Below are 26,247 nucleotides of genomic sequence, written 5' to 3' on the forward strand. Positions count from 1 at the left end.
TTTTCTTTCCTGTTACTGAAAGAATGTGCTCAGCAGTCACCCTTCAAGACTGCATTTCTGCCATTACCATTTTCTATCTAGAAAAGAAAGCCTGCTTAATCCTGCTGTCTTTTACCAGAGTCAAAGCAACACAACTAGCAGAAATGAGTTGACAGCCTGATCTCTGACATACTCTGTCTTTTCCAAAGCTTTTGTATGAGTATGTTCTTAAAACACATAAACTAAACAAAAAAATCCAACACCGAAGTCCCAAACCTAAACCAAACCACATTTTATAATTTGTAAGGAGCATCTATATGGGAAGCTACATTGGTACAGATAAGTAATCCCTTAACTCAGATAGATGTAATTTTTTCATGTTGACCAGTCTAAACAAATACAGAGAATGAATTTTCCCTGAGTATCTATCTTATAAGTGTGTGGATTTCTGTTCCCTACTGAAAAACAATAAGTTGAAAAAATTCTTTCAAAATTCTGCAATTGAAGGCTACAATTTTGCAATATAAACTGAGGCATGGCTTTTTTTTCCTGTACTTTGTCACCAGTTTTATGGGAATTGTTTAGATTCTTGAAAAACATAAAGGAAATGAATGTTGAAGTTGTGACTCCTTTATAACTCTACTCTATTCAAGCAGAGATTCCAAGTCGCACTGAATTACACTTACTTAATTTAATTTATACAGAGTATGCAGCTAGCGAGACTGAGTCAGATCAATAACATGAGAGACAAAGGGCAACATAACAAACTCTGAATTGCTGGTAGATAGAACAGTGAAAATATAATGTCTTTATGCTTTGCAAAGGCCTACAAATGGAATATAAAGAGAAGTACAAACAGTAGTCTTCTACCACTCTACCTCTCCTTTAATCTGATGATGAATCTAACATCTGCCCCCTGCAGTGATATTAAAAATTCTTGGCATGGTAAGATTCTTGACATTGGCATAATCTTATTTTTAAAACCATAAAAATGTTTCTAAAGCTTTTAAAAATGCATCTCCCAGGACGGAAGCACGTTTTTGTGACCAAAGTGCTTTAAAACCAATTTGATTCCTGTTTGCTGAATGGTATTGTAGTGAAAGTCCTATAATTGACACATAAACAAATCATTTACATGCCTGCTTATAAGCATATAGCATAAAAAGACACCTCACCAGTGACAAGCTACAGCTTTGTGTAAGTTCATATAAATTATAAAGTCCTCATAAAAGATAAAATTGACAAAGGTAAGTATGGGAAATTTATCCCCTGAATAAATCAGAATCATGTAATGAGTAACGTATAGTTTTCAAGTTCTACTTCATATTTTACTAATACCATATTAGTCCTGCCAGCTTTATTTATACACCTGCTTACTCTGCTGGAAAAGAAATTGCTTAGTTTGGGGAAAACAAGCCCTAATAATATCATATTATTTTCTTTGCTAGCTAAACAGGGGAAGCTCCACAATTATCTGTTTGCTCCTTTTGTCAGTAACTTTGGCATTCCTATTTCTTGGCAGTTCATTAGTTACAGTGACAGTGAATGCATGGTATAACCCAGGTTCTGGCTCAGTGCATCTATTTAGTCTAACCTGCATCTCCGGTCTTGCAACCAGCAACACAATTTTCTTGCATTCTTCGCTGGAGAGCAGTGCCACTGCCTCTTCACGATTCTGGACATCTTGGCCATTTATCTAGAAAACAAATGAAAGCAGCACATTAGTTTCTATTTCCACAAAGCAACACACAACAAAGGGCAGATATCAGCTCATTTGTGCTGAATGTATGGACAATGAAAATTGTGCAACGGGCTCATCTTCAGCCCCTCAGTGGTAAGTGCCTTCGCTCAATTATGCGCTTACTGTAAGAGCTGTATTGATCGTTGAAGGATGGTGGACATCAGAGGAAGCAGTTATGTTCATAAATGTCCAACCTGCGCCCTGGTAACATACATCTAGCAACACAATTAACCAGCCCCTGACAGGTGACGTTCATCTTTCTCCGTTCAGAGTAATGGAAGTGTCACTCTGAGATAATAGTGCTGGTGGAAGCAAGACTGGTAATGCTACAGCTGAAATCAGTCACACTGCATTCTGGTAGAGAGCCAATTAGAGAGCTACAGTATTATCTCTCACCAGGCAATACTTACAGGCCACTGCTTATTGCCGCTCCATTTAATCATTTCATATTTCTGTAGACAGCTTAGTAGACAGAACTACACAAAACATATGTATCCCCCTTACAAGGGGATAATCAAAATAAAAGTGGTTCTTCCACGAGACTGTGCTTTTCTTGCTACCTTTCTCCTAATCTGTCAGTCCATTAAAACAACCACATCCACCACTACATGGTAACAAACACAATTTGCATTGTCCAAAACCCTTTATTGAGGGCATCAAATAAAAATCTTATTTCCCACATACATTTCATTTTGTCCACTTCACAGCACAAGAAGGATTATTCTCATTGTGGCAACAAAACCTCAAAAATTTGATCTATTTGAAAAAGGGTGAAAACAAAATTGGAAGACAGAAGGATCTGAATACTTGAGGGAAAAAAAAAATCTAATGGTTCAATTTCAAAGTAGCAGAAACTTCTGGTTGTAAATGAAAGAGAAAGTTGAATTTCTGCATATGTTTGGCCTGACTCAAAATACGGCTTAAATTCAGATTAAAGAAAACTCCAGTGTACCCTGGTGACCTAACTGGCAATGAGTGAAATGTCTGAGACAGTTCAAAGCTTACACAGCTGTGGTCTCTGGGAGACCAGACAACCCAGGTAACACAGTGCTGCTCTAACCTGAAAAACAGAGATGCAACCACAGAGAGGCTCAGGAGCAGATTTCCATCTTGTGCAAAACATCCCGAGCCATGGTGACCACTCCAGTGACTCTTATCAGCTGAGTAACTCCTCCTTGTGGACCCCAGAGGGGGCAGCCAGGCTGTTCCCGTGGAGGTGCCCACCCCGCCTCAGCTGCACCATCATGTGGGATGAACAGGACTTCAGCCTGCCCCACGGCATCTGACCCTGTTGGACAGCACTTAGACTGGAGGTTCACAGCTAAAAATAGCAGAAGTTTAGACAAGTGCCACTAAGACTGTCCTTATAAAACGTTTCCCTTGACTTTGCAACATTTCATGTAAAATACTCAGGCAGTTTTCAGTTGCTTAAGGAAACTGTGAAGGTTGGCAATTTCTGAGAAGGAGAAGGGAGCAGTTAACAGCCTCAAAAATGAGAGGAAACCTACTGTAATTTTGTGAGGAATACACAAAAGAGAGAATCTCCCTCAACCAATGCCACCTGTCACCCACAGAAAATGCCCCCATGCTCAGGGATCTGTCTCTCTCCCAGCCTCAGTGTAATCCCCCCATAATGGCACTGTCACCTTCTATTTCTCTGAGTTACCTCATCAATAAGAGTAGATAGAGGTTCAATGTATTTTCAGATATGAAAGTAAACCCCACATAACTCTCTGGGTGTTAACTTTAATGATCAAACTCATAGCTGTATATCAACACTGACATTAAAGTAATGCTCCAGTCCACAAGAGGATGGCAGAATTATCTACGTTTTCTCTCATCCCCAGAGCCTTTACTCAAAATTGAAATGAATTTCATTAGGAACTGGAGAACATTCACCTGACCTGCTGTTGGCTGTCCACCCAGAAACTTTATAAAGCAAGGAAAGTAGCAAAAAATGGAAGTACTCTCAATAGAGTAGTTCCTTATTTTGACAAACATAGAGTCAGAACGAAAGTTGTTTCTACTTGGTTGAATAAAAAAGGGGTGTTTTTCTGATTTTTGAAAGTTAAAAACACCGTTATATCCTGTTTTCTTTCTTCAGTAGGTATTTTACAGAATGACATAGAAGGCAGTGCCCTGACTTTCCTCTCCTAGGTGCACCACTTGGTGTGGTCCCTTCACCCCAAGTCCTGCTGAGGACCTCACTTCCCTCACACCGTGGCATCTGTGTCTTCTGGGGGAGAACATTGTCCTGTGAATATTTTTACAGTCCCAACCACACAGAGAATAAACCAGCAGCCCCTGAGTGAGCCCTGACATTAAAATCTAATTTATTATTTCCTCTCCAGATAATGGACCACTTTGGTAAGCCAGGTGGTAGACCCTGTTGTGTAGCTACACTCCAAAAGGTGATGTAAGCTGAACTAGGATAAGAGATACAGCTACAAGTTTCAGCAAAGACATTTCCTGCACAAATAAAAAGCTTGGAAGGAAGGAACAGACTGACCTTGTGACAAACTCAAAGCTCATGCGTTAATGAAGGGCAATCATGGACTATGTTACAGAAAAGCAACCTGTGATCATCAGGAGCTGCTTCTGGGGTGTCAGTGAAAAAAGGTCAAAATGCAAGGGTAATCAACTCAGAACCTGAATTACAATGCTACAATACAGCAAAGAGTTTCCTGTTTAGTGATTTTTGGTAGCTGTTCTGTGATTTTGCACTAGGGCAAAAAATGTACTATCCACTGTCTGTTAAAAAAGGGAAACCCATTGCCATTCTAGCTACTTCCCTCTCTGCACAGGTTCATTTCCCTCCTCCAGAGCCAGGAGCCAGCTACCCTCACCCACAGGAGCTATGCTGTATCACAAAAACCTATCTTCGGGGCAGCTCTTTCAGTGAGCAGATAACAGAAATGAAGGGGGAAAAAAAAGCCAGGATGGTGGGTAAGAAAACAATTCAGAAAAGGGGTGTTTTATTGGGGAACGAAAGAAAACATTAACAAAGGCTTAATGAACTCCCTACTTAAGTATGTTCAGGATCATCCTTCTCTAATAGTACATTTTCTGTATGAAAACTCTTATCATCTATGCTCAGCAGAAATGAGCTTTACCCAAATTTATGCGATTGGTGAATGAGCAGCAAATCTCTGACACTCATATCTGCAGGATCCTGTTTAGAATTTCACACCGAGATGAACGTAGTAGAAATGAGATTTTCTAATAAATATGGGGAAAAAAAGACATAGGATGTAAATGCATGAGCCAGAACGAGTTTATCAGTCTCACTTTTCAGTACACGCACTCTAGCTCCCAGCTATTGTGTTAAAAAATAGACAGACATGGATTTTCTCATCGATCACAGTAACAAAGAGAACTTCCTTCCCTCATTAACAGTCCACAGAGAAGATGGCACTGCATGTTTGTCTGAAGAATGAGTTTAATGAAGAGTCTGTTGCCACATACTTGCAAAATGCGGTCTCCTTCACGGATCCGTCCATCTCTGGCAGCAATGCTGTTTGGATCAACCTGCACAGGACAATATCCATTAACTGAACATGAAAAGATTTTTACAGGAAATTGTAACAGGTGCACAATTGCATAATTAGAAAAAGTACCATTTTTACACCATACAGAGGCAAGCTGAAGTTTCCCTTAGAGTCACATGAACTCAACAGTTCTTTAAATGATTCTATAAGCTTGTTTCAGATAAAAGGCCTCAAAACAGAAAGGGTGAAAGGGTTGGGAGCATATGATTTTCAGATTAATACTTTCCTATGCCACTGCCAGGCATTAACCTTCAGCTATCAGAGTATTGAAAATTAATGACAGAGACCCTTTTCTGTGAAAGTTCACTATGGACTGAGGTGCTTCTGCAGCAATTGATACCTCTATACAAATTAGCCTGTCTTTGGGAAAAGAGCACAATTCTTTTTCTTCCATGGAAACACTTACTATTAAATTATTATCTCAGTAATCAATCTATTGATTGATTACTGATTGCTATTTCCTCTGGAATTTTGCAGTTCACAAGGAAACATTAAAAAAACCCAAAGGATCCACATTGTATAGATCACTCACAGGTCCTGTATATCGTTCCTAGTCTGAACCAGCTAATTTTAAGTTAGTTTAAGATAAATAGATGTTTAGGTCTCCACTGATAGTTTATCAAAGTCACTACAGCTCATCCGTGAGCAATGACCTACTGTTTGCTACAGGGCAATTCAATCTATCACCTTTCATTTGATAGTTATCTAAAATAATTTATTTTGCCTCAACACACCATAAGCTATTTTTTCAAACCAAACATTTGAGTTGAGCATTTGGTTCACAGGTTACATCCTCTACATCTCAGATATTATTTTTGTCTTGTGCATTGTCATAGAAAAAAGAAATGAACCTGAAGTGCTCAATCAAGTACGAAAGACAATATAATTACATTCACTTTCAAAGGTCTGAAAAAATTCTACCATGTAGGAAAACCAGAACATTTCAGATATAATCCTGGAATGTATTAAGAGATTCATGAACTTTCTTTGCCCTCACAAGGTCAAACAGACTTTAATAGCAGTGCTTATACAACTGGTGGAAGACATAGTCCTGGGTAATTTATATTAATTCCTCATTCTTTTTCCAAGGCTGTGCTTTTCAGCTTCTTTGACATTGCTACTGGCCTGTGAATATGCAATCTTGCTTTCATCCCCATCCACCGATACATAGGAGAATTGTCTTTACCGATCCTCTCTGTCCATGAGCTTCACTCAGAATTTAGAATCACAGAATCACATAATTTCTCAAGTTGGAAGGGACCCATAAGGTTAATGAAATCCAACAACCTTTTCCTCACAGAACTACCTAAAACTAAACGATATGACTAAAAGAATCATCCAGTTGCTCCTTGAACTTGGTCAGGTTTGGTGCTGTGACCATTTCCCTGGGGAGCCTGCTCCAGGAACCAACCACCCTTTTAAGTGAAGAACCTTTTCTTAATGTCCAAATTTGGTTCAACATGTTGAAAAAGCGACAAATTTGGATCACAGTTCATGCAGAAAAATCACCAGTGAGCTTGGACTCAGCAGTGACCTTGAACTCACAAGAGTTCTGCTTTACCCAAAAAAAACCCCTCTTTGAATGGCTGGAGACTCAAAGGGAGATAGTGTTCCTGGAAGCCTTGTGGACTGACCTGTGAAATACTAAAACCCTGTGCGGTTTGCCACATTTTATGAGTGAAGCAAATGAAATCTGAGGGTTCATCCCATTTCAGTATCCAGTATTCTGTTTTTTGTTTTTCCAGCAATTCATCTCCCAAGCTACTCTCTCCACCCACCTGTGATATGTCTGTGTGTACCCCAACTGTAACAAAAGCAAAAATAATACAATAATGACTGACCACTGTTACGATTACCAAGGCTGTAGCAGGGGGAGAATGCAAGCAGGGTGTGGAGAAGGCACTTTTCTCCCTTAAAGATCTTCCTGATTTCCATCATAAGGGTACATTTCTTTCAAAATTCAGATTATGCACAGACTGCTTTGTACTTCCCTAACTATGATGTTGTAATTAAAAGCACTTACATTAAAGAAGCCCACCTTAATAACTACACTGCTTGGACAACATGATTTAAACTAATAATATAAATTAATTGAGAGTGACACAAGCTGGTTGCAGGTTGACACTTCTGCACTCTGGTCTCAGAGCACTTGCTTGTACATTCCCTGGCACATTTAGCCCTCCATCATGAGCATCTCCCATATTCCTCCCCAGTGCCATGTCCTTACCTCACTGACATAGATTCCTGTGTCCTCCTCATCATCGGTTCTGTAACAGACAGTCAGCCCCAGCTTCTCCTGGCTGCCAATGCGGCACAGCTCCACCTCCTACAAGAAAATATACAGGCTTGTGTGGTGGCTCTTACCAAGGGTGGGTAAAACTGTGCGGCACAGGGCAGTACCAAGCCACTGACATCCTCATACTGTATGACCTATTCATACCGCTCAGTCTTAAGACACAATATTTTGTCTGCATTTTTAAGGGGGAAACTATTCTGAGAACTAAGAAGGAAATTCCAACACATTGCAGGTTCAAGCTATATAGGAACTGTTCAGTAAGACAGGTCAAACTTTGAGAAATATAGCTGTGCTTCGATTTTGCAGGGTTTTGACTTTTGGATAATAGAAGCTGGCTTACAACAGATTGCATAGTCATTCTAGTCCCGTCATTCTAGTCCCACCACACCAGCTATTGATTTATAGGATATGAGACAGACTGGCTACACATCCATCAATCCATCACACAAGTGCCACTCCCTTATAACAGCAATCCGTGCCATAAAGCAAAAACATAGCCTTCCATTAATACCATAATTCTTTCCTTGGCTAGTTTAGTGACGTAGCTTCAATGCAGAAGCTGTTAGACAACAGAAGGATCCTTCAAGGAATCTCCTGTGGAGCTGAACAGCCTTGGCATCTTCCTCAATTGTGAGGTGATGCAGAAAACATATTTTTAGTGTCAGTTGTTCCAGCACTGGCATCTTATTAAAAGTGTAAGTTTTAGGGCAGATGGCACACTGATAACTACTACATCCATCCATCTGAGTTGAGCATCTTTAGGGTTTCTTAGAGGAACTGTTCACAAAAAATACAAAACTGCACTTATCTTGAACACTGTGAAAAAAACAATTGTAATAAAGCAGAATGAACCCAATAACACAGAGTATTAGCTTGGTTGCAAATGGGAAACTTTAGCTGATATTTGTATTTAAAGGGAGTCTGCAAGTGACACTTGGACCTTAACAGCTTCTGCTTCTGAGGCTGTGCAATAAAAGAAGAGAGACCAATCTGTGCTTCAGTTCTCAGTCTGTGATACAGAGTTTGTTCCTTCCCATCCCCATAGATGTCATGCAGACTAATCCACAAACAGACACAGGGTGCACAGCAGTGGTGACTCACTACTGAATCCAATGAGTTGTGGGGACCAGGTGTCAAGATGCCACAATGTACAGAAGAACCTGCACTTCACACACATGGGTTAGCCAATGAGCCTCATGACATTTTCATTTCAGCTGAACATCTTTCACAAAGTGCACTGCTATGGTTCGCTCCCCTACCCCCTCACCAATGTACAAATCTATGTATGTTTACTACCTGCACAAACCCTGTAAGCTTCTCCCTGGACTTTGGACATTCAATGTATTAACAAAAAGTAAGAAAATGTAGGAAAAAAACCCACAAAGCCTGTAGTATTCTTCAGTTTTTCTTAAAAATGGCAGGAGTTTTGTGTAGCATGGTAAAGAGTGGAATTATTAACCAGTACACGTTACACATTGGGTTTGAAAGAAGAAACACAAGATAATGTTTTATTAGGGAAAACAACTACAGTGACCTGATTTTGGCATCAGAAGCAAAACTATGTGTACTGAAGGGAGGCCTATTCAAAACCCATAATAATTGATGCCTCCACAGGGAAAGAACACTTGACTAGAACTGTAATATTAGGGAGAAATTACAGTAACAAAATGGCTTCAATTACAGCAACAAGGTATACTTTTAAGGAATAGAGAAGCTTGTGGTCCCGTGGAGGCCTATAAGGAAACCTAAATACACCATAAAAGACTGAAACTGGGACCTTTAAATCAAGGCAAATGAGGATCTGTGCACAAGCAGAAATCCACTGACTTTCACTGTCCTGCTGGCACAACCTCCTGTATCCCCACATTAAGGCTGGACAGGGGCCCCACGGACTGCTTTGAACACAATTTCTTTGGATGGGAACAACCTTCAAGTTCTCATGGATGATTTGTTTCAAAATGTTACTGCAAAGCTGTACCAACGTTTCAGGCTGCAAACAAACTGAATCCTATCAGTGTACTGGCTCAATGAGCAGAATAATTTAACCATTTAGGGCATGAAAGAACAAAGGAAAATGAGGATGACCCAACAGGCTTCATCCTGGGAGTCCAAGAGATTTGCTAAAATTGTCTCTGGGAACCAGCTGATGACAAGTATCAGTGACTAACACCCTCTGACTGGGATGCAACAGCCCTGGCTGCTCATAGTACCTGGGCTACCACAGCTTTTGTTTCTCCATTCTGGTAGCAGAGTTTAGAGCTGAGATCAGTACTTGGTGTTCTTGGATTACCTCTTTCCTAAATGACTAAATGGGGTGGAGTCTGATGACTGTGCATGGCTGTGGTCACTTAGAAGGTGTAGATACCTAACACTCAGATACTGGTACTTTGTGTGAAAAGCCCAATAACCATTTCATATTTTTCAGTCTAGATGCAAGTACATACTCAAATAATATCTCATTCAGCATGAGGGAGAAGTTGGATGAGGTCTCTTGCTTTTCATTGGAAGTCATTCCAGATAACTGCATTTTGCCCATGGCACATCTGCACTACTAACCTCACAGCATCGTCTTTTTAACCAGAAACATGATATCCTGATCACAAGCAAACAAACAAGGGTTGAAAAGACATCTTTGGAAAATTCAAAAACACTTTGCATAAAATATTAAATCACCTCTAAGAGCAAAAGCCCACAAGTATCATCTTTAACTCTGTGTAACAAAAACATCTGAAACAATTACAACAGATAAGTGGCAACTGAGACACTAGAGAACCTGGACCATCATGGTCAAATACAATTGACGTATTTTGTGACAGATGCTTTTTGGTGTGGGAGTTTTTTTCACAGAACCACAGAATCACATAATATGCCGAGTTCGAAGGGACCCACAGGGATTATTGAGTCCAACTCTTAGCCCTGCACAGGACCATCCCCAAGAGTCACACCATGTGCCCGAAAGTATTGTACAAATGCTTCTTGAACTCTGTCAGGCGTGGTGCTGGGACCACTTCCCTAGGGAGCCTGTTCCAGCACCCAACCACCCTATAGGGGAAGAATCTTTTTCTAATGTCTAACCTAAACATTGCCTGATACAACCTCAAGCCATTCCCTTGGGTCCTGTCACTGGTCACCACAGAGAAGAGATTAGTGTCTGCCCCTCCTTTTCCCCTCACAAGGAAGCTGTAGACTGCAATGAGGTCTCCCCTCAGATTCCTCTCCTCCAGGCTGAACAGACCAAGTGACCTCAGCCGCTCTTCATATGGCTTCCCTTCAAGGCCTTTCTTCACCGTCTTCATTGCTCTCCTTTAGACACTGTCTAATAGCTCTTTCTTATATTGCAGTGCCCAAAACTGCACACAATATTCAAGGTGAGGTTGCCCCAGTGCAGAGCAGAGCAGGACAATCTCCTCCCTTGATTGGCTGGTGATGCTTTGCCTGATGGCCCCCAGGACGTGGTTGGCCCCAGTGGCTGCCAGGGCACTGCTGACTTATATTCAACTTGCCATTGATCAGGACCCCCAGGTCCTTTTCTGTGGCACTGCTTTCCAGCATCTCATTCCCCCGTCTATATGAACAACCAGGGTTGGCCCATCCCAGGCACAGAATCTGTCACTTTCCCTTGTTGAACTTCATATGGTTGCTGATTGCCCAGTCCTTTAATTTGTCAAGGTCTCTCTCACTAACAGTTTTTAACAGAAGAAACAGTAAGTTTGGCAGCAGTACATTTGTAAGAATGTAACTTCCTTCTCTGAAATCCCTTTAGATATGTGCACACGTGTGCGCACACACGCAGACGCCTTCTCTTTGGTTTTGTCACTGTGTATGTAGGGAATGAACTGACGGTCTTCAAAACTCAGCATTTTAAAAAATCTACCAGAAACAATATTTGGATATTCATGAATAGTGCTGACAGACAGATGGCGGGAGGAGAAGGACTGAAGAGAGAGCTCAGGAGATGATAGCATCCCTGTCTTTCGGGCACACTGGGGCAACCGCCTCTCAACATGAAGAGTATTCTACTGCCAAGTGACAGAAATCAATGCCAAATTGCTAACTCTGATTTACTGCTTCTTTTCTCTGTTTGGGCAGTATAAAAATTCAGTGTATTGCCACAGTTTAGGCAACACTTTAAAGCGTTTTGCCAAAAATTATTTGGTTAAAAGACAAATATGGAAACTAGAATAAGGACTACCCCCTCTTGAAAGACTCGGATGCAAATTTCCAAAGTAGCTATCTTCAGACATGAGAAGAAAGAACAAAGAGGTGCAGATCATGCTTCTGAAGGTTTGAAACTGGTTATATTGATCATCCTCTAGAGTGATGGAGGAGTGGCTGTAGCCTGTGGCTCCTGGCCAAAGGCCGACATTCTTCAATGATGGAAAAGCAGTTTACAGGCTATCAGCCTCAGGACACATAAGACCAAACAATCAGCTGTCACCTCTTTATGGAGGAAGACTAGGTTACTACTGTCATTTCTCTCAAGTGTTAGAAGAGTAAATTATAAACATCAGCAAGTGGGTTGTTGGCTTTCCAGAATTGCTGAAAAAAGGTTAAACGCTATTAAAGGAGACCTTGTAAAAGTTAGCAGTTGAAGTGGGTCTTTCTACTAAGAGCTAGATTACACAGAGTAAAGATGATGATCTGGTACAAAAGAGACCATGAACCCTTCCATGATCAGTCTTTTAGGGGGAAGAAGAACTCGGAACTTTTCACATTTTCCCTCCATACTGGAAAACAGACTACAACCTTAAGAGGGAAGTTGGTAAGGTTTCTTCTCACTGTGCACAGATGTTGACAAGAGTTATTCACCTGGTGACCACGTGCTGGAATAACTGCACACACGGAAAACTTACTCTGCCACATTTTGATTTGTTGGCCACTCTGCCAATGGTGTCTACTAAGATCTTTGAACCCCTCCCCACTTTCTGTCAGGATTAGCTACTCCCTGTTCAACACTCCATTTAAAGTGTGGCTGAGCCCTGTCATTCCCTCCCACCTGCATTCAAACCATCCCATCCCAACACTTCTCTCTACCAACAGAATCCTTCCATTCTCATCTTCAAAACCATCTCAGTTCACTCTTTCCCTAAGGGACCCTTAACCCATATTTCACACACAGTAGCCTCACTCACCATTTTCTCCCCTTTCCCACTAAGTATTTCCATTCTTATTAAGTGCCCATGTTCATACAGCCCCCACATCACTTTCCTTTTACTCTCACTTTATAACCCATCCTGTTATCTCACCTATAGAAATCTGTAAAGAAATTACTGTCCGGTAATCAGAAAGTCTCATCTACTAAAGTGACTACTTCACTCTGTATGAAACACACAGACAGTTGAGCACTGCTGAAATAACCTATTATTGCTGCCACTTTGTTCTCCTTCATCTCCCTCATCCTCTGATTCGTTGTCTTGCCTGCCCCCTCACACTTCTGTGTGACAAGAAGTTGTTTTTGTATGGGTAAGAAATAAGGCAAACAAAAAATTAGAGCTCAATACAAATTAGTGGCAATGAACAGCAGGACATACTCTTCCCAAGGTAGGAGACTCTCAAAGCCCATACAAGAACTTCCAGTGTTTGGAGGCAACAGGGTGGCTTCGAAACTCATAAACTTGAGATCTAATGTCGCTTGCCCTGGAACTTTCAGGGAACGGTTCAGGGAAGCCTTGACACTCTCTGTGTTAATATTATTTTTGTTGAATTTGACCTACCATATTCACAGTTAGTGAAGACATTGCCTGGAACTGTAACTCCTGGGCTGCTCTAATGCAATGGAGGTTTAATGAAACAAACACTGCCCCAGCTCTAATCTAAAGGGTTTAGAGTCCAGTTGCTAGACAGTATAATGTTGTGTCATCTCACTCTATGTCCATTTTTCATTTTTGTCCACTGATGACTTGTCATGAAATACAGGAAAACTAGTTTACTGTATGAACTGTAGATCAGTATAACTAATTAAAGCCATTCAGTTATTCAACATTATTTTGCAGTGTGAAAAAGGTAAACTCTACACTTGGTCATCTCATGTCCAAACACACATCTAGGACTGGGAGTCTCCTGAAACTATGCTGACAAGGAAACGTGCCAATCCCCTTTGCAATTTCTTAGTGTATGGAAATACAATGACCCCATTTCCAGATTGGAACCCTTTAATAAGAAATGAGGATGAACTTATCGATATAAGTAACTAGTCACAAGATCAAGACATCTAAAATTTTTGAAAAATCATTTGGTGTACTTGAGATTACTGAGTATATGTTTGAGATTCTTCCCTGGATGATGTGATACAATGAGGAGGGGAAATTTCCCTACCTTCTCAAATTCATCACAATTTTTTTTTTTTTAATTAGTAAGATCTTGCCTCATAAAACAGGGTTTATTTAGCAGGTTTCCACAAGCATTTTGATTTCAAGTCCTTATTCCCCATTCAATTGTAACTGCTTTGGTGCAGTCACCTCATGTAACTTTTCATGACTTGTTTTCACTACCTGTAGGCAGAAAACAATGCAAACACTACCAGAGTAGCAGCACATAAAAGAATAAATGTAGAATGTTTGAAAGGCACTGCAGAAATACCATAAATATTCCACATCCTTCTAATATTCCCCATCTGCCTTTATAGCAGTTTTTGCACCCACTAAAAGGACCAAAATTGTCATAGCTGAGTTTTCTTCACCCGTAGAGTATATCAGAGTAATGAGTTCCATGAACTGTGGTAACACCATTAGAAGGGGCAGAATGGAATCAAAACACAACAGTGTTTTTCCGAAATGGACAATGTGTGATCAGTTAACACTTAAGTCCTCATTACAATGAAAATATCATCTCACCATTGAGATGCTTTCAAAAAACAAATTAATTTTAATTAGTGTTACTCTCCAGTGCAACAGAACCTGTGATTCATAGTTCAAGGTTTATATTTTTGTTACATGGTAAGACAGATGATCCTAAACATTTTCACTTTGTGATACAGTTAACTATTTAATATCTCAGCACTAACTAGCATCTGCTCATCTCATTTAGCTCCATTATCTTTAGAGGAAAAGATCAGTATAAGTCTAGCCTGTAAAACCAAAACAGTGTCCTTTCTTCCCTCTTCCCTTTAAACAACTCTCCTGAATGGGGGATAAAAAAAAAAAGACAGAAAGGAGAAGGGAAGTTTTGCTATTTACAAGTATGAAAGACATGTTTTAAATTAGGAATCAACACAACAGTACATACACAGTTTTTAGAAAGGGAAATCATCATAGCATACTGGAGAAGCATTCCTGCTGCACCAGCAGAAAGATAAAATGCTGCCAGTCTGGAAAACTCCTTGTGTGGTGAAACAAACAATGCAATTCAGATATGTTTTATTTAAATACTAAAATGTATGAAAGATGGCTGACAAGTTCCATCTACAAAGCCCACAGCATTGTAATGTTTTCTAAGGCAAAAAATGTCCAAGAAATGCAGTCTATGGCCATGTCTGTCTGTTCAGGAATTTTTCTGTACCAGTGGAGGATTATTAGTACCTCTTGGACCAAAACCAGATTACAGTTGTTACTAGCTGATATTATTGCAACATCAAGGGGAAAAAAAGGTTAACTTCATAGCCACCCAGAACAATGCAATTATCGCCAATTAGTGAATTACTGCCCATTGCTAAATAAGTGGTCATGTGCAGACTCTGAAACAACCTCAGGTGTGAGGTGAAACACCTTTATGTTCGACCCCTCCACAGACCACTACCAGGCAGAGCTCCAAAATTTTTACATAATTTACTTCATAGTGGGATGACCTAAGAGTTTGCAAAGGCTAAAATAAACCAAGGTTTAGCTGACAACTTTTATGATTATGACCTTGTTTTCCTCAGTTTCTCTCAGAAGCACTTGTAAAGCAGTGTCTTTGTGCAAGGCAAGTTATTCTATGTCATAGCCTTGACTGCACTTTGAGAAGAAATCAAGGCTTATTGAATGCAATGAGGGGCCCAATATCTGACGATACAAGGTGGAGGACCAGAGCATTTAGCATAAATTTTAAGAAAAAGATAAAACAAAACCAAAATAATACAGCAATATAAGAGAAAAGTAGTTACTTTTATCTTTACTTTTCCTTTTTACCTGTAGTAATAGCTGAGAAGCTGCTTTTAATGTTCATCTTGCTAATGGTATAATTGACAGAATGAATGAAGCACAAAAGGCCAAGAACAGAGTACTTACAGAATAGCTCAATGAAGAATTAACTGAGAAAGTACATTAAAGCCTGACTTACTTTAATAAACCAGTTACACCGAAAAAAAATCCTCATTCATCTGAGCTAGTGTCACTCTTCTGAGGCATCAAATAGAAGTGCTCAGGGACTCCAGGGACTATACACACCTTAAAATTAAGATCCTTTCTTCAGTATCATCTTATTTCTCATCTTTATGGGTGAAATCTATCTCCAGTTTATACGCATAGCTGAATTTTGGCTGCTTTTCATACTTTCTGTCAGGGTTACTACAGGAAGGTTGTCCTATAAAGTCAGATCAATTTTATCAACCTCTTGCTAGTGGTTTCTGTAAACTATGGAAATCAAGTAAAGCTTGGTCTCAGTCTCATAACTGTGTTAGGAATCCCAGCTCTGCAGTTCTTGTCCCTGGCAGTGACGTAAGCATTTGGATCATTATCAGGCAGAGCTTCAAACAGCCAAGCACGTAGCAGCATCTCGCTAATAGCATTCACTTTCTTGGTCTCTTCCTCCACATGATTGCCTTTTTCAGGCTGCCAAATCACTGGTCATATACACTGCTACCTTCTGTAATATTTAATCTTCATAATGCCACACACTCATCATCACTGGCAAGTAATTCTACTTGTGAAATAAAAATAAATAATGTGAACAGAATCTTCACTCTTCATACAGGAACAGTTCAATCTAATGAAGCCCTAGGAGGGTAGAGAGCTAGCAGTGGAGTTAATAAAAAGAAAAGTTATTCTCAAATTCAGAAGTGATGAGAATGGTATTACATGTTACATAAACTGATATGTTGCAAATGAGAGTGCGGGTAAAACAGGAAATGACAGCCTGGGTTTGTAACAAAAAATAAAAAAGTATCATCAGCAGGATAAAGTGGTTCTTTAGACTTCATTTTAAAGCACAGTTTATTTCACCTCTGAGTTTGTACCATGCAGGAGGAGTTGTGACTGTGGTGTACAAATGATCAGAGCATGTACAATGTGTAAAACTGCACCACTTAAAACAGACACACTGTTTCAAACAGGTATCACATTTCACACTAGCCAAAATGATGCTGCCAACACTGTTAGCTCTGCTTTGTTTAGAATTTATGTCTTTAAGGGTGACAAGAAGTAATTTGTGGAAACTCAGAAAAAAAAAGAGGTGTAAGTCCTAGCATTAGCAGAAGTCATCAAAACAATCTATTTTAAATATGATGATTTTTTTTTTTCTTATGGGTTACTTATCTCTGTTTAGATGAAGAGAGTCTGTGGTGCTTCCACTGTACATTTAACAAAGTAATTTCATACTAAGGTAGGTATTTTGCTTTCAGGCTTGAGGTGGGTGTTAAATATTTAATTCATTACTTGTGTGTGCATGTGCCTGTGTGTAAAAATTTTGTGTATGACTATGCAGGTACATACAGTGTGTATATATCTGTATGTAAGTGCATGTCAGGCCGGTCAGTTACACTGCAGAGAGTCTTTCCTGACAATCATCAAACAATTCATTTAAGAGCATGATTACAAATCTTGAAAAGACAGTGACAGATTATATGCTTATAATGAGAAAGGAAAACTGTCAGATGACCACAATTCACAGAACCAGAGCAGTGACATTTACAGCCATCTCTGGACTCTACTACCTTTTAATGACAAACCACATAGAAGACTAACTATTTATTAATAACTGCAAAAAGGGAAATGGCAAAAGGAAACAAGAATTTTCAGTTTGCTAGAAGAGCTCATCTGTCATAAGATAGATCAAACATAAACCCCTTCTCTCACTTTACCTCCATGACAATTGATTGTTTAGGGTGAGCTACTGTACAGAAACAGCTCACAGGAGAGACTATATAGAGGAAATGCTTATCACTACAGCTTTGTTATGTGTGCCAATAAAAAAAGATCAAAACCACCTGGGATTCTGGGACTGCCAGACTGAAAGCAAATAATACCACAGGCAAACAAAGGCATCCTAGACCTGAGAACTATTCTAATGCCATCAAGAGTTATGCTCTCCTGTCAAAGGGACTTTCCAGGAAATACGTTAATGTCTATGTAACACAGGCTAATTGTAGGCTATGTTGCAGAAGTATTCAGCGTGAAACAAAGTGCAGTGAAATGGCCTTCTCCTTCACAGGTCACTGCAGGGTCCCATTGCATTCTTTTCACAATGAATAAACTTGTATTTAAAAGTTCGTAGCAGATTTAATTTACTAACACTGTCCTCTTCCATCAAAAAACCAATGCTTCCATCAGAGAAGCAAAACAACTCTTCTAGTACCTTCACCATGGAAAGTAACCAGTGCTGCAGGATTTTAGCAGATTACAGTTCAGTTTCAGAACCCATTTAGAACCCATTCTGCAAATGCCTATGGAGATTTGGTAGAATTCAAGGTTTCGCTTTGACAACATTCTCAAGTTGTGAAAATAACCTAAAGAAATTAAGTTCTTTTTTCCTCTCTCTAACAGTCCCAGTATGTTCTGTTATTCAGATTTTACGCAGACAGGTACAACCACAATGTACTTGGGGCTATTTGGATGAAAACAGAAAAGCTATGGAGCAAGACAGAGCCAGCCCAGATGTAAACAAGTTGGAACTGCTGGCAGCTGTGCTGTTACAAATAAAATTACATTCCTCACTGTCTTCTCGCTTATCAATTTTGACAGAAGACTGTCCTGACTTCACATAAACAGCATCGAAAAGGACAAATCACATCGGGTGTCAGATTTGCCAGAATGGATCTGGTTTGTAGCTTACCACAAAGAAACAGAGGGTTATCTCCATTCCACATAGTGGGAAGAATCAATGGTCAGTTCAAGGGGTGCAGGCTCTACCTTATAGGCTAAATTTAATCCTCATTTTTCAAAGTCTGGTTTAGAGTTAGGAATCTCTGACACAAGATTTGTTTACATCAAAGTAGAAAGGACAATTATCAGCAAGCATTTCTCAAACGCATAATCCAACCAAAACCAAATATAATGTAGAATGAGAAATACTTAAAAACAAAATCACTTTCCTGCTAAACCCTGTTTTATAGCTACACTTAGAGCCACATGCTGTTTTGTGTCCAGACATAGAATGGTCTGGGACAGCAAGATGCTGTAGACAATGATAGCAGTGGTAAAAAAAATATATATATATATATATATATATAGGTGCATATAGGCACCTATTAATGAAATATTATCTTGCAATTATGAGAACAGAGTTTGGCTCTGTAGTTGATGAATCCTTTGATAATAAAGAAGCTCTATTGGATGTGGGATTTCATTCTTACCCTACAGGTCTGGAGTGAAAATTTTTGGTGTGTGTAACACTTCTACATAAAAAATCAAACAATGAAGTAACTTGAGGCATGGTATGCCTGCCAGTGCATATTCAGAAGTCTGATGTTTGATGATCAGTAACAGTCTGAAGGCCATGAGTGCGAGGGAGAAGACACCATGGTGTCAGCTGAGACTCCCATCGGGTGAGGACAGGGAGCAGACAGCGGTCACAGAGCAGATGGGGAAATGGGTTGGGTTGGATGAACAATGGAGCTGGACTAGAAATGTGAGAAACTTTTGATCACTATGCTATGAACAAATTCAGCACTGCAGTGGGAGGAAGGGTCTAAGCATACAGCAATGAGACAAATACAATTTTTAATTCTGTGGGCCTGGCAAGCCTTGTGTGGCCTGTCTGATTTGCATTTACAGGATATTTTAGCTTGATGACACATAGTGGAGTTTACAGTGAGTGTATTTCACATGGAACTCAAAGAGGGAAAAAAGAAATCCTTTACAGATTACAGGCTTCCTGGTTGCTAAAGGCTCAATAGCTGACAGTGTATCCTCCAGGAAGTCACAAACCTCCAATCAAAGCTGAGTTTTCCCCCTTAGCTAGCATGCATAGTACCAAATCTTCATATTCCTGTCAACAATACAAATCCCAAAATCAACCCTTATGGGAAGTATTAAAGACAAAATACCCTAAATGCTAATAAAAACCATTTTCCCTATTGTCTGAATGTAGTGGGTTGGCTTTTGGATTTTTTTAGGCCTTCCTTAGCAATGGGGGTTGGAAATCTAAGGAAGTATTCCATATCATCCTTTAGCATAACACAACATATAAATAAGGCAGAGATAAGAGAGCTCACTCTCTTCTCTCTTCCGGTGGCTGAAGATGACAGGTCTGACACACTGGATGATCAAACTTACTGGAAAGTAAAATATCCACTTTCTTATTTCAAATAAGTCATGGTATCACTTTTCTCCCTAATTCTTCCACCTTCATATTCATCCTCTTTATTTCTGTTCTTTTCCCGTGGTGTAGTATGGATGCTAACTTATTAGAAGTACTTAACTGCATGGTGAAAATTGGCAAGGTAGCTGGGGTTGATGGAATTCCACCTGAAGTCTGGAAACATGGGGGCCAAGCACTCCATGCTAAATTTCACAAGTTTGTGGTGCGCTGTTGGGAACTAGGCAAACTACCATCAGACCTTCGTGACACAGTCATCATCACTTTGTACAAGAAGAAGGGAGATAAATCCGACTGCTCAAATTACCGTGGTATTACTCTGCTCTCCATTGCTGGCAAAATCCTGGCAAGAATACTTTTGAACAGATTAATACCCGCTATAGCAAATGGAATTCTACCTGAAAGCCAATGTGGTTTCAGAACCAACAGGAGTACCACAGACATGGTGTTTGTCCTCAGACAACTGCAAGAGAAGTGTAGGGAACAGAACAAAGGTCTCTACATAACCTTTGTTGATCTCACCAAGGCTTTCGATACTGTGAGCAGGAAAGGTCTACGGAAGATTTTGGAATGTCTAGGATGTCCCCCCAAGTTCCTTAAAATGATCATCTCACTCCATGAGGATCAGCACAGCCAAGTCAGATAAGGCAATGCACTTTGTGAGCCCTTTCTAATAACCAATGGTGTGAAACAAGGCTGCGTTCTTGCACCAACCCTATTCACAATCTTTTTCAGCATGATGCTCCAAAGGGCCACGGCAGACCTCGATGATCAGGACGGTATCTACATTCGATACCGTACTGATGGAAGCCTATTCAACCTTAGGTGACTGAAGGCCCACACCAAGACCTTAAACCATCTTGTCCGGGAGCTGCTTTATGCTGATGACGCCGCCCTTGTTGCTCACACAGGAGCAGCTCCGCAGCGTTTAACATCCTGCTTTGCAGACGTTGCTGAGCTCTTTGGGTTGGAAGTCAGCTTAAAGAAGATAGAAGTTTTCTATCAACCTGCACCTCAGGAAGTCTTCCATCATCCCCATAATCACCATTGGCGAATCAGAGCTCAAATCAGTCCAGAAGTTTAATTACCCAGGTAGCCTCATCTCCTTGGATGGTAAGATTGACGGGGAGATAGACAACAGGTTAGCAAAGGCATATAGTGCTTTTGGAAAACTCCATAAAAGAGTTTGGCGAAATAAACACTTGAAGAAAAGTACAAAGATCAGTGTTTACAGAGCCATAGTGCTGTCTACCTTTTATATGGATCTGAATCATGGGTCATTTACCGCCACCACCTGTGACTCCTAGAATGCTTCCATCAACGCTGCCTCCGTACAATCCGAAACATCCACTGGTCAGATTATGTGACTAATACATCTGTTTAGAACAAGCAGCAGTTATGAGTATTGAGGCCATGCTGCTGAGAACACAGCTGCATTGGGCAGGACATATCTCAAGGATGAAGGACCACCGCCTCCCTAAGATCTTGCTTTATGGTGAACTTGCCACCGGCTGCCACAAGAGAGGAGCCCCAAAGAGGAGATACAAGGACTCCCTGAAACAACATCTCAGCCTTGGCCATATTGATTAGCATAACTGGTCTACTCTGGCCTCCAATTGGGAGGTCTGGAGACACACCATCTGTAACGCAGCTGTCTCCTTTGAGAAAGCACGCAGGATCGCTCTCGAGGAGAAAAGGCAACGCAGAAAGAACCGTGTCTTGTTGATACCACCTAGGGAGTCTTTCTGCTGTGCCTTTTGCAACTGAACCTGTCTATCTCGCATTGGCCTTTTTAGCCACCAGCGCACTTGTAGCAAATGTGGGTAGAGCCCTTCCCAAATCTTCGTTCGCGAAGCCTAGCCATGATGACTTAACTGCATGCACATATTTTTCTTCAACATATATGCATACATGTTTTCTCCTGCTTGAGACACAACACCCCTTCCGGTATGTTTTGTATTTGAGAAAAGCATGAATTCTTGCTTTCTGAGCAGAGAGATCCATGATGAACTGCTCATATGTAGTATTTCTCAGCAGTCAACTTCAGTTCTCACTATTGGTTTTTCACTCAACAGAAGTGTGAATTTGCAAGGATACAAGAGGAGGTTAAAGTATAATTAGCTAGATGCAATATGCCGCAAAGGGTTTCCTTTTCACTAATCTTAGGTCATCGGGCGCGGAATGGAGCAAGAAAATGGGAGCTTCGCCTGTGCGGACAGTGCCATCATGGGAGATGAGAGAGGAGCCCCGGAACACACAAGGATAACTCTAAACCCGTGCAGATGGAGCTCATCAGCCCTGTAAGGCCATCCATCTAAGAGAAGGTCACTCTAAACAAACCTACGTCCTGAGGACCTCGCTGCCACTGTCCAAGCTTGCTCGGCCCCGGCAGATGAACCTCAGGATTAAAGGGTGGGCTCAGTTCAGCGCACACTGTGTCTCACCTAAAAAATCCACTGCGCAGGCTCGAAGGCCTTACCTGCATTTGCAAAGCCCTGTATCACCAGCGCACTTGTAACGAATGTGGGTGGAGACCTTTCCCGGATCTTCATTCGCGAAGACCGGCCATGATGATGAGATCATATATTCTCACTTTCTTCTCATTAAACAAAGTAGGTGGAAATATCACAGACAAGGTAGAAACTGAACCTTTTGGTAAAATGAGATAAGCAGACTGAAGTAGTAGCTATTCTATTGTGCAGTGTGCGTAAATATACAAAATTGTCACATTGGCTTGCAGTACTAAAAGAGTACTTTACATTTTGACAATTATGACAAAACATAAAAGAAATATATATATTATTACAGGTATTTGAAGGGGTAAAAAATTGATTTTTCACTAAAGCTCCTGTTCTGACCCCCATATTAAAACTCTTTGGCTTTCAACTTTGAAAAATCAGAGATACACCTAAGGAATCCTTGGTTAGAGCTCCTTGAGGGTGGGGAGAAGAAACCCCTCAAACTTTACCAGTCCAATTTTTTTTTTTCTGTTGACACTTTCCAGAATCTATTCTCCAGTCTGTTTTCCAATGACCATGGCTCTGACATAAAATATTGGAATGGACCTTCTCTTGGTTATCAGGTAGGAATACAGCACTCCATGTCTGGCTAGAAGTCCATTACCTAATTAGGGAGCTGGAGTACATCTCCTACAAGGGGAAGCTGGGAGAACTGCACTTGGTTAGCATTTTGAAGAGAAGTTACCTTCTTAATAAGGAGATCTTATTGCTTCTTCCAGGTACTGAAAGCAAGAGTCCAGAGAAGTCAGAATCAGACTCCTCCTTGAGACGCACTGTGACAGCCACATGAGACAACAGACATGGGTTGCTACTCAGAAATTCTAACTAGATATTTAGGGAAGTGCTTCTTACCATGAGGGTAGTCAAAGCCTGGAACAGTTGTTTTGAGAAGTTGTAGACTGTATACTGCAAAACATACCAACTATAACTATATCTGCTGTATAATCAGCATCCATTTCTTTGCCCCTCTTCAATAGGGTCTCTGCAATTTCTGGACTTGCCTCAAATAGGGGTAATTGAAAGCAACTTGGAAAATTTAGGGGTGATATCTACTGCAGGAAATTGGACAATATTAGCACATGACATCAGTGCTAAAATCTTTACAGTGACTTCTACATTTCTGTTTATCATTTGTCGTGTTGGAAATTAAGGACTGAAGGGGATCCAACACCTACAAATGTTCTACGTACTTAGAAATCAGTCTCCGCACTTGAGATTATCAGATATATCCTTCTCTGTCTGTGAATGTCCTCTTTGATACTTTGGAGTTTTCCTGGCTCTAATGGTACAAAAACATTCAAATCTGACATGCTTCAATGGGTAGAAGAAAACCTGTTGAAAGTGAGAATTCTAACAAGACCAGGAACTTCAGGTCCCCAGAAGATCACTATTCCTCTTCCAAAAAACACATATGTTTCTGATTACCAATGCAGTTGAATTCAATAAAGAGCCCCTTCATAGCTTAGAGTTGTTTCAAAATGGCAGCAAGTGCCTTTTTCTAGACAAAACCCCAGGAGTTTATGGGTTGTCATAGCTGCAGTTCAAATCAGTTGAGAATCATGTGGCATAGTGAGCTTTCACGATACAATAAATTAAATAATAAATTAAAACAATACAACACAATAAACTTCACCTACTGCAGGTAAAATCATACTTTATATTTGCTGTATTTCAAAATGTTACTGTCCAGTACTTGGCTCTGTAAACATCATTGTTACTTCTGCCTGACTGCTTTGGGCTTGAAACATGTCAGAAGATTTATTTGCCTCATCAGCACTTTCTAAACACCCAGGCAGCCAACTGAATTGGGGAGGTATAACAGATGTGCCAACATCTGCTGCCGCAAGCATTTATCTGGACAGCAGAACATATAACTGTAGATCCAAACTCCTAACCAGTTACAATTCCATGTGTCTGTACAGTGTAGATCTACAACTGTGTGAAGGTTATATTGGGATATTAATTAAATCAAGTTGAAACTGCAATTGCATTTGTGAGATATACTGTCCTGTAATTCAGTTTGTCTTTCAGATACAGTAAATGCAAAATACTATGAAAAAGTTAAATTTAAAGTTGAACTTAAAAATTCTTAAAAAGCACTATTAAAATTCCATCCAATCCATGCTATTTTTTACCTTCAGGTACACACATATTACAATATGTATAGTTAAAAAATGCAAATTTGAATCACAAATTTGTGTCTATAAATCAAGCATATGAAGCAATAGGCAATGACTTTCAAAACACATTTTTATTTTCCTGGCACCAAAATGAGGTCTATGGGCACCATATCCATGCTGAGTTTCAGCTGTTCGAATTTCTGTTGTACGTGGAAATGTCCTCCACCCCCAAATACATACTTGTGTAGGTTGGTAAAATCATGAGATGAAATACAAAGCAAACTCATCACCTGCTTTTTTGATGCACAATACAGTTTCACCTGCATTCCTGCTCACCAAACCATGCCCTCCAGGAATGACTATCACATTCTCTTTGAAGAGATCCCTCATTAAATAAAAAAGCAAACTCTCAGAGAAAAGGCCTCTCCTGGTTTTTTTGATTTCTCCTCTGAAGGCACAGCATGCATAATATTGAAACCTTGTTTAAAGTCCATTTTCTTGTAAAAGGTTCCCTCTTGCTAGGGGGATTCAGCCCGTGCTTCCTGTGCTCTAGGATTTCCTAGGATACTAAGCTTTAAAATAGTGACATTATAATAAGCTGGTTAACATGACTTAGGCTATTTTTAAAAGAACAGGTAAACTAAATTATTTTCTCCCATCTTTTGTCTTTATAGCTAGATTTCATGCCTCCAAGATAGACTACATGAACATTCAAGTAGAAGGCATATGAAAAATAGCATTAATAAAACCCTTAGAAACATTTTGACTGCAAAGCATATATGGAGATATGTGGGCTAATAATATAAGAACTCTCTAAACAAAGAATTTCTCCAAACCAGAAGATTTATAACCCACAGATTACCATAAACATGAAAATATTGCCAGCACCCTTCTCGTTCTTCACTGAGTGAAAAAACACATACCATATGTTGTAATGTTGCCCAGCAATAAAGTGTTGCTGAACTATAGTCACTTTTCTTCATTTTCCTGGAAAAACATAAGCTCTGACAACAAGGAAGAATTTTTATTACCTTCCAGGTGAAATAAGGAGTAACCCTGTGCTTGTTTTATGAAATCATGAAACAAAATGGATATCACTGACTTGATATATTTTCCTTCTGTTCTAAAACACAATAAATGGTAATAACTTTGATAAATTTGTCCATGTCAGTTTTGTGTCTTTTTCTCCCTATTCCCTCATGATCCTCTGAAGTTGTGGACTCAATTCAAATCCCTAAACTGGGATATTTATTACTTAGGGAAAGTGAGATGACAGCAACTTCATTGGCTTTGAATGTCAGAATTTTGTGATGACATACAGTAATACACTCAAAATCAACAGACAACTGTGACAGAAACTACCCCGAATTCTCTTCTACCTAAATGACCCACTGACTAGCAAGGAAGAAGAGTGATTTAATGGCCAAAAGAGAGATGCATTACAATTAAAGGTTCCTGGGTTTTGCTGCCAGTTCTGTCACTGACTGACTTGGCAAGTCTTTCAATACAACTGTCCTTAGCTGACCTGCTTGTGAATTCCTGTAGCAATACAGTACATCATAACTGAAGAAGCTTAGTAGAATGGTGTTAAGCT

General features: G+C 40.0%; 1 protein-coding gene across 1 annotated transcript in view; it reads right to left on the minus strand.

The window, feature by feature from the left end:
- Positions 1-26,247, minus strand: part of PDZRN4 (PDZ domain containing ring finger 4) — a 246,893-nt gene that overhangs the window by 10,345 nt on the left and 210,301 nt on the right. Inside the window, 3 exon segments of the mRNA XM_029963521.1 lie at positions 1,574-1,675; positions 5,186-5,248; positions 7,496-7,594. Of these exon segments, the coding sequence (XP_029819381.1) occupies positions 1,574-1,675; positions 5,186-5,248; positions 7,496-7,594 (264 nt within the window).

This window comes from Manacus vitellinus, unplaced genomic scaffold, assembly GCF_001715985.3.
Source record: "Manacus vitellinus isolate BGI_N305 unplaced genomic scaffold, ASM171598v3 scaffold_5_pilon, whole genome shotgun sequence".
Taxonomy (NCBI): domain Eukaryota; kingdom Metazoa; phylum Chordata; class Aves; order Passeriformes; family Pipridae; genus Manacus; species Manacus vitellinus.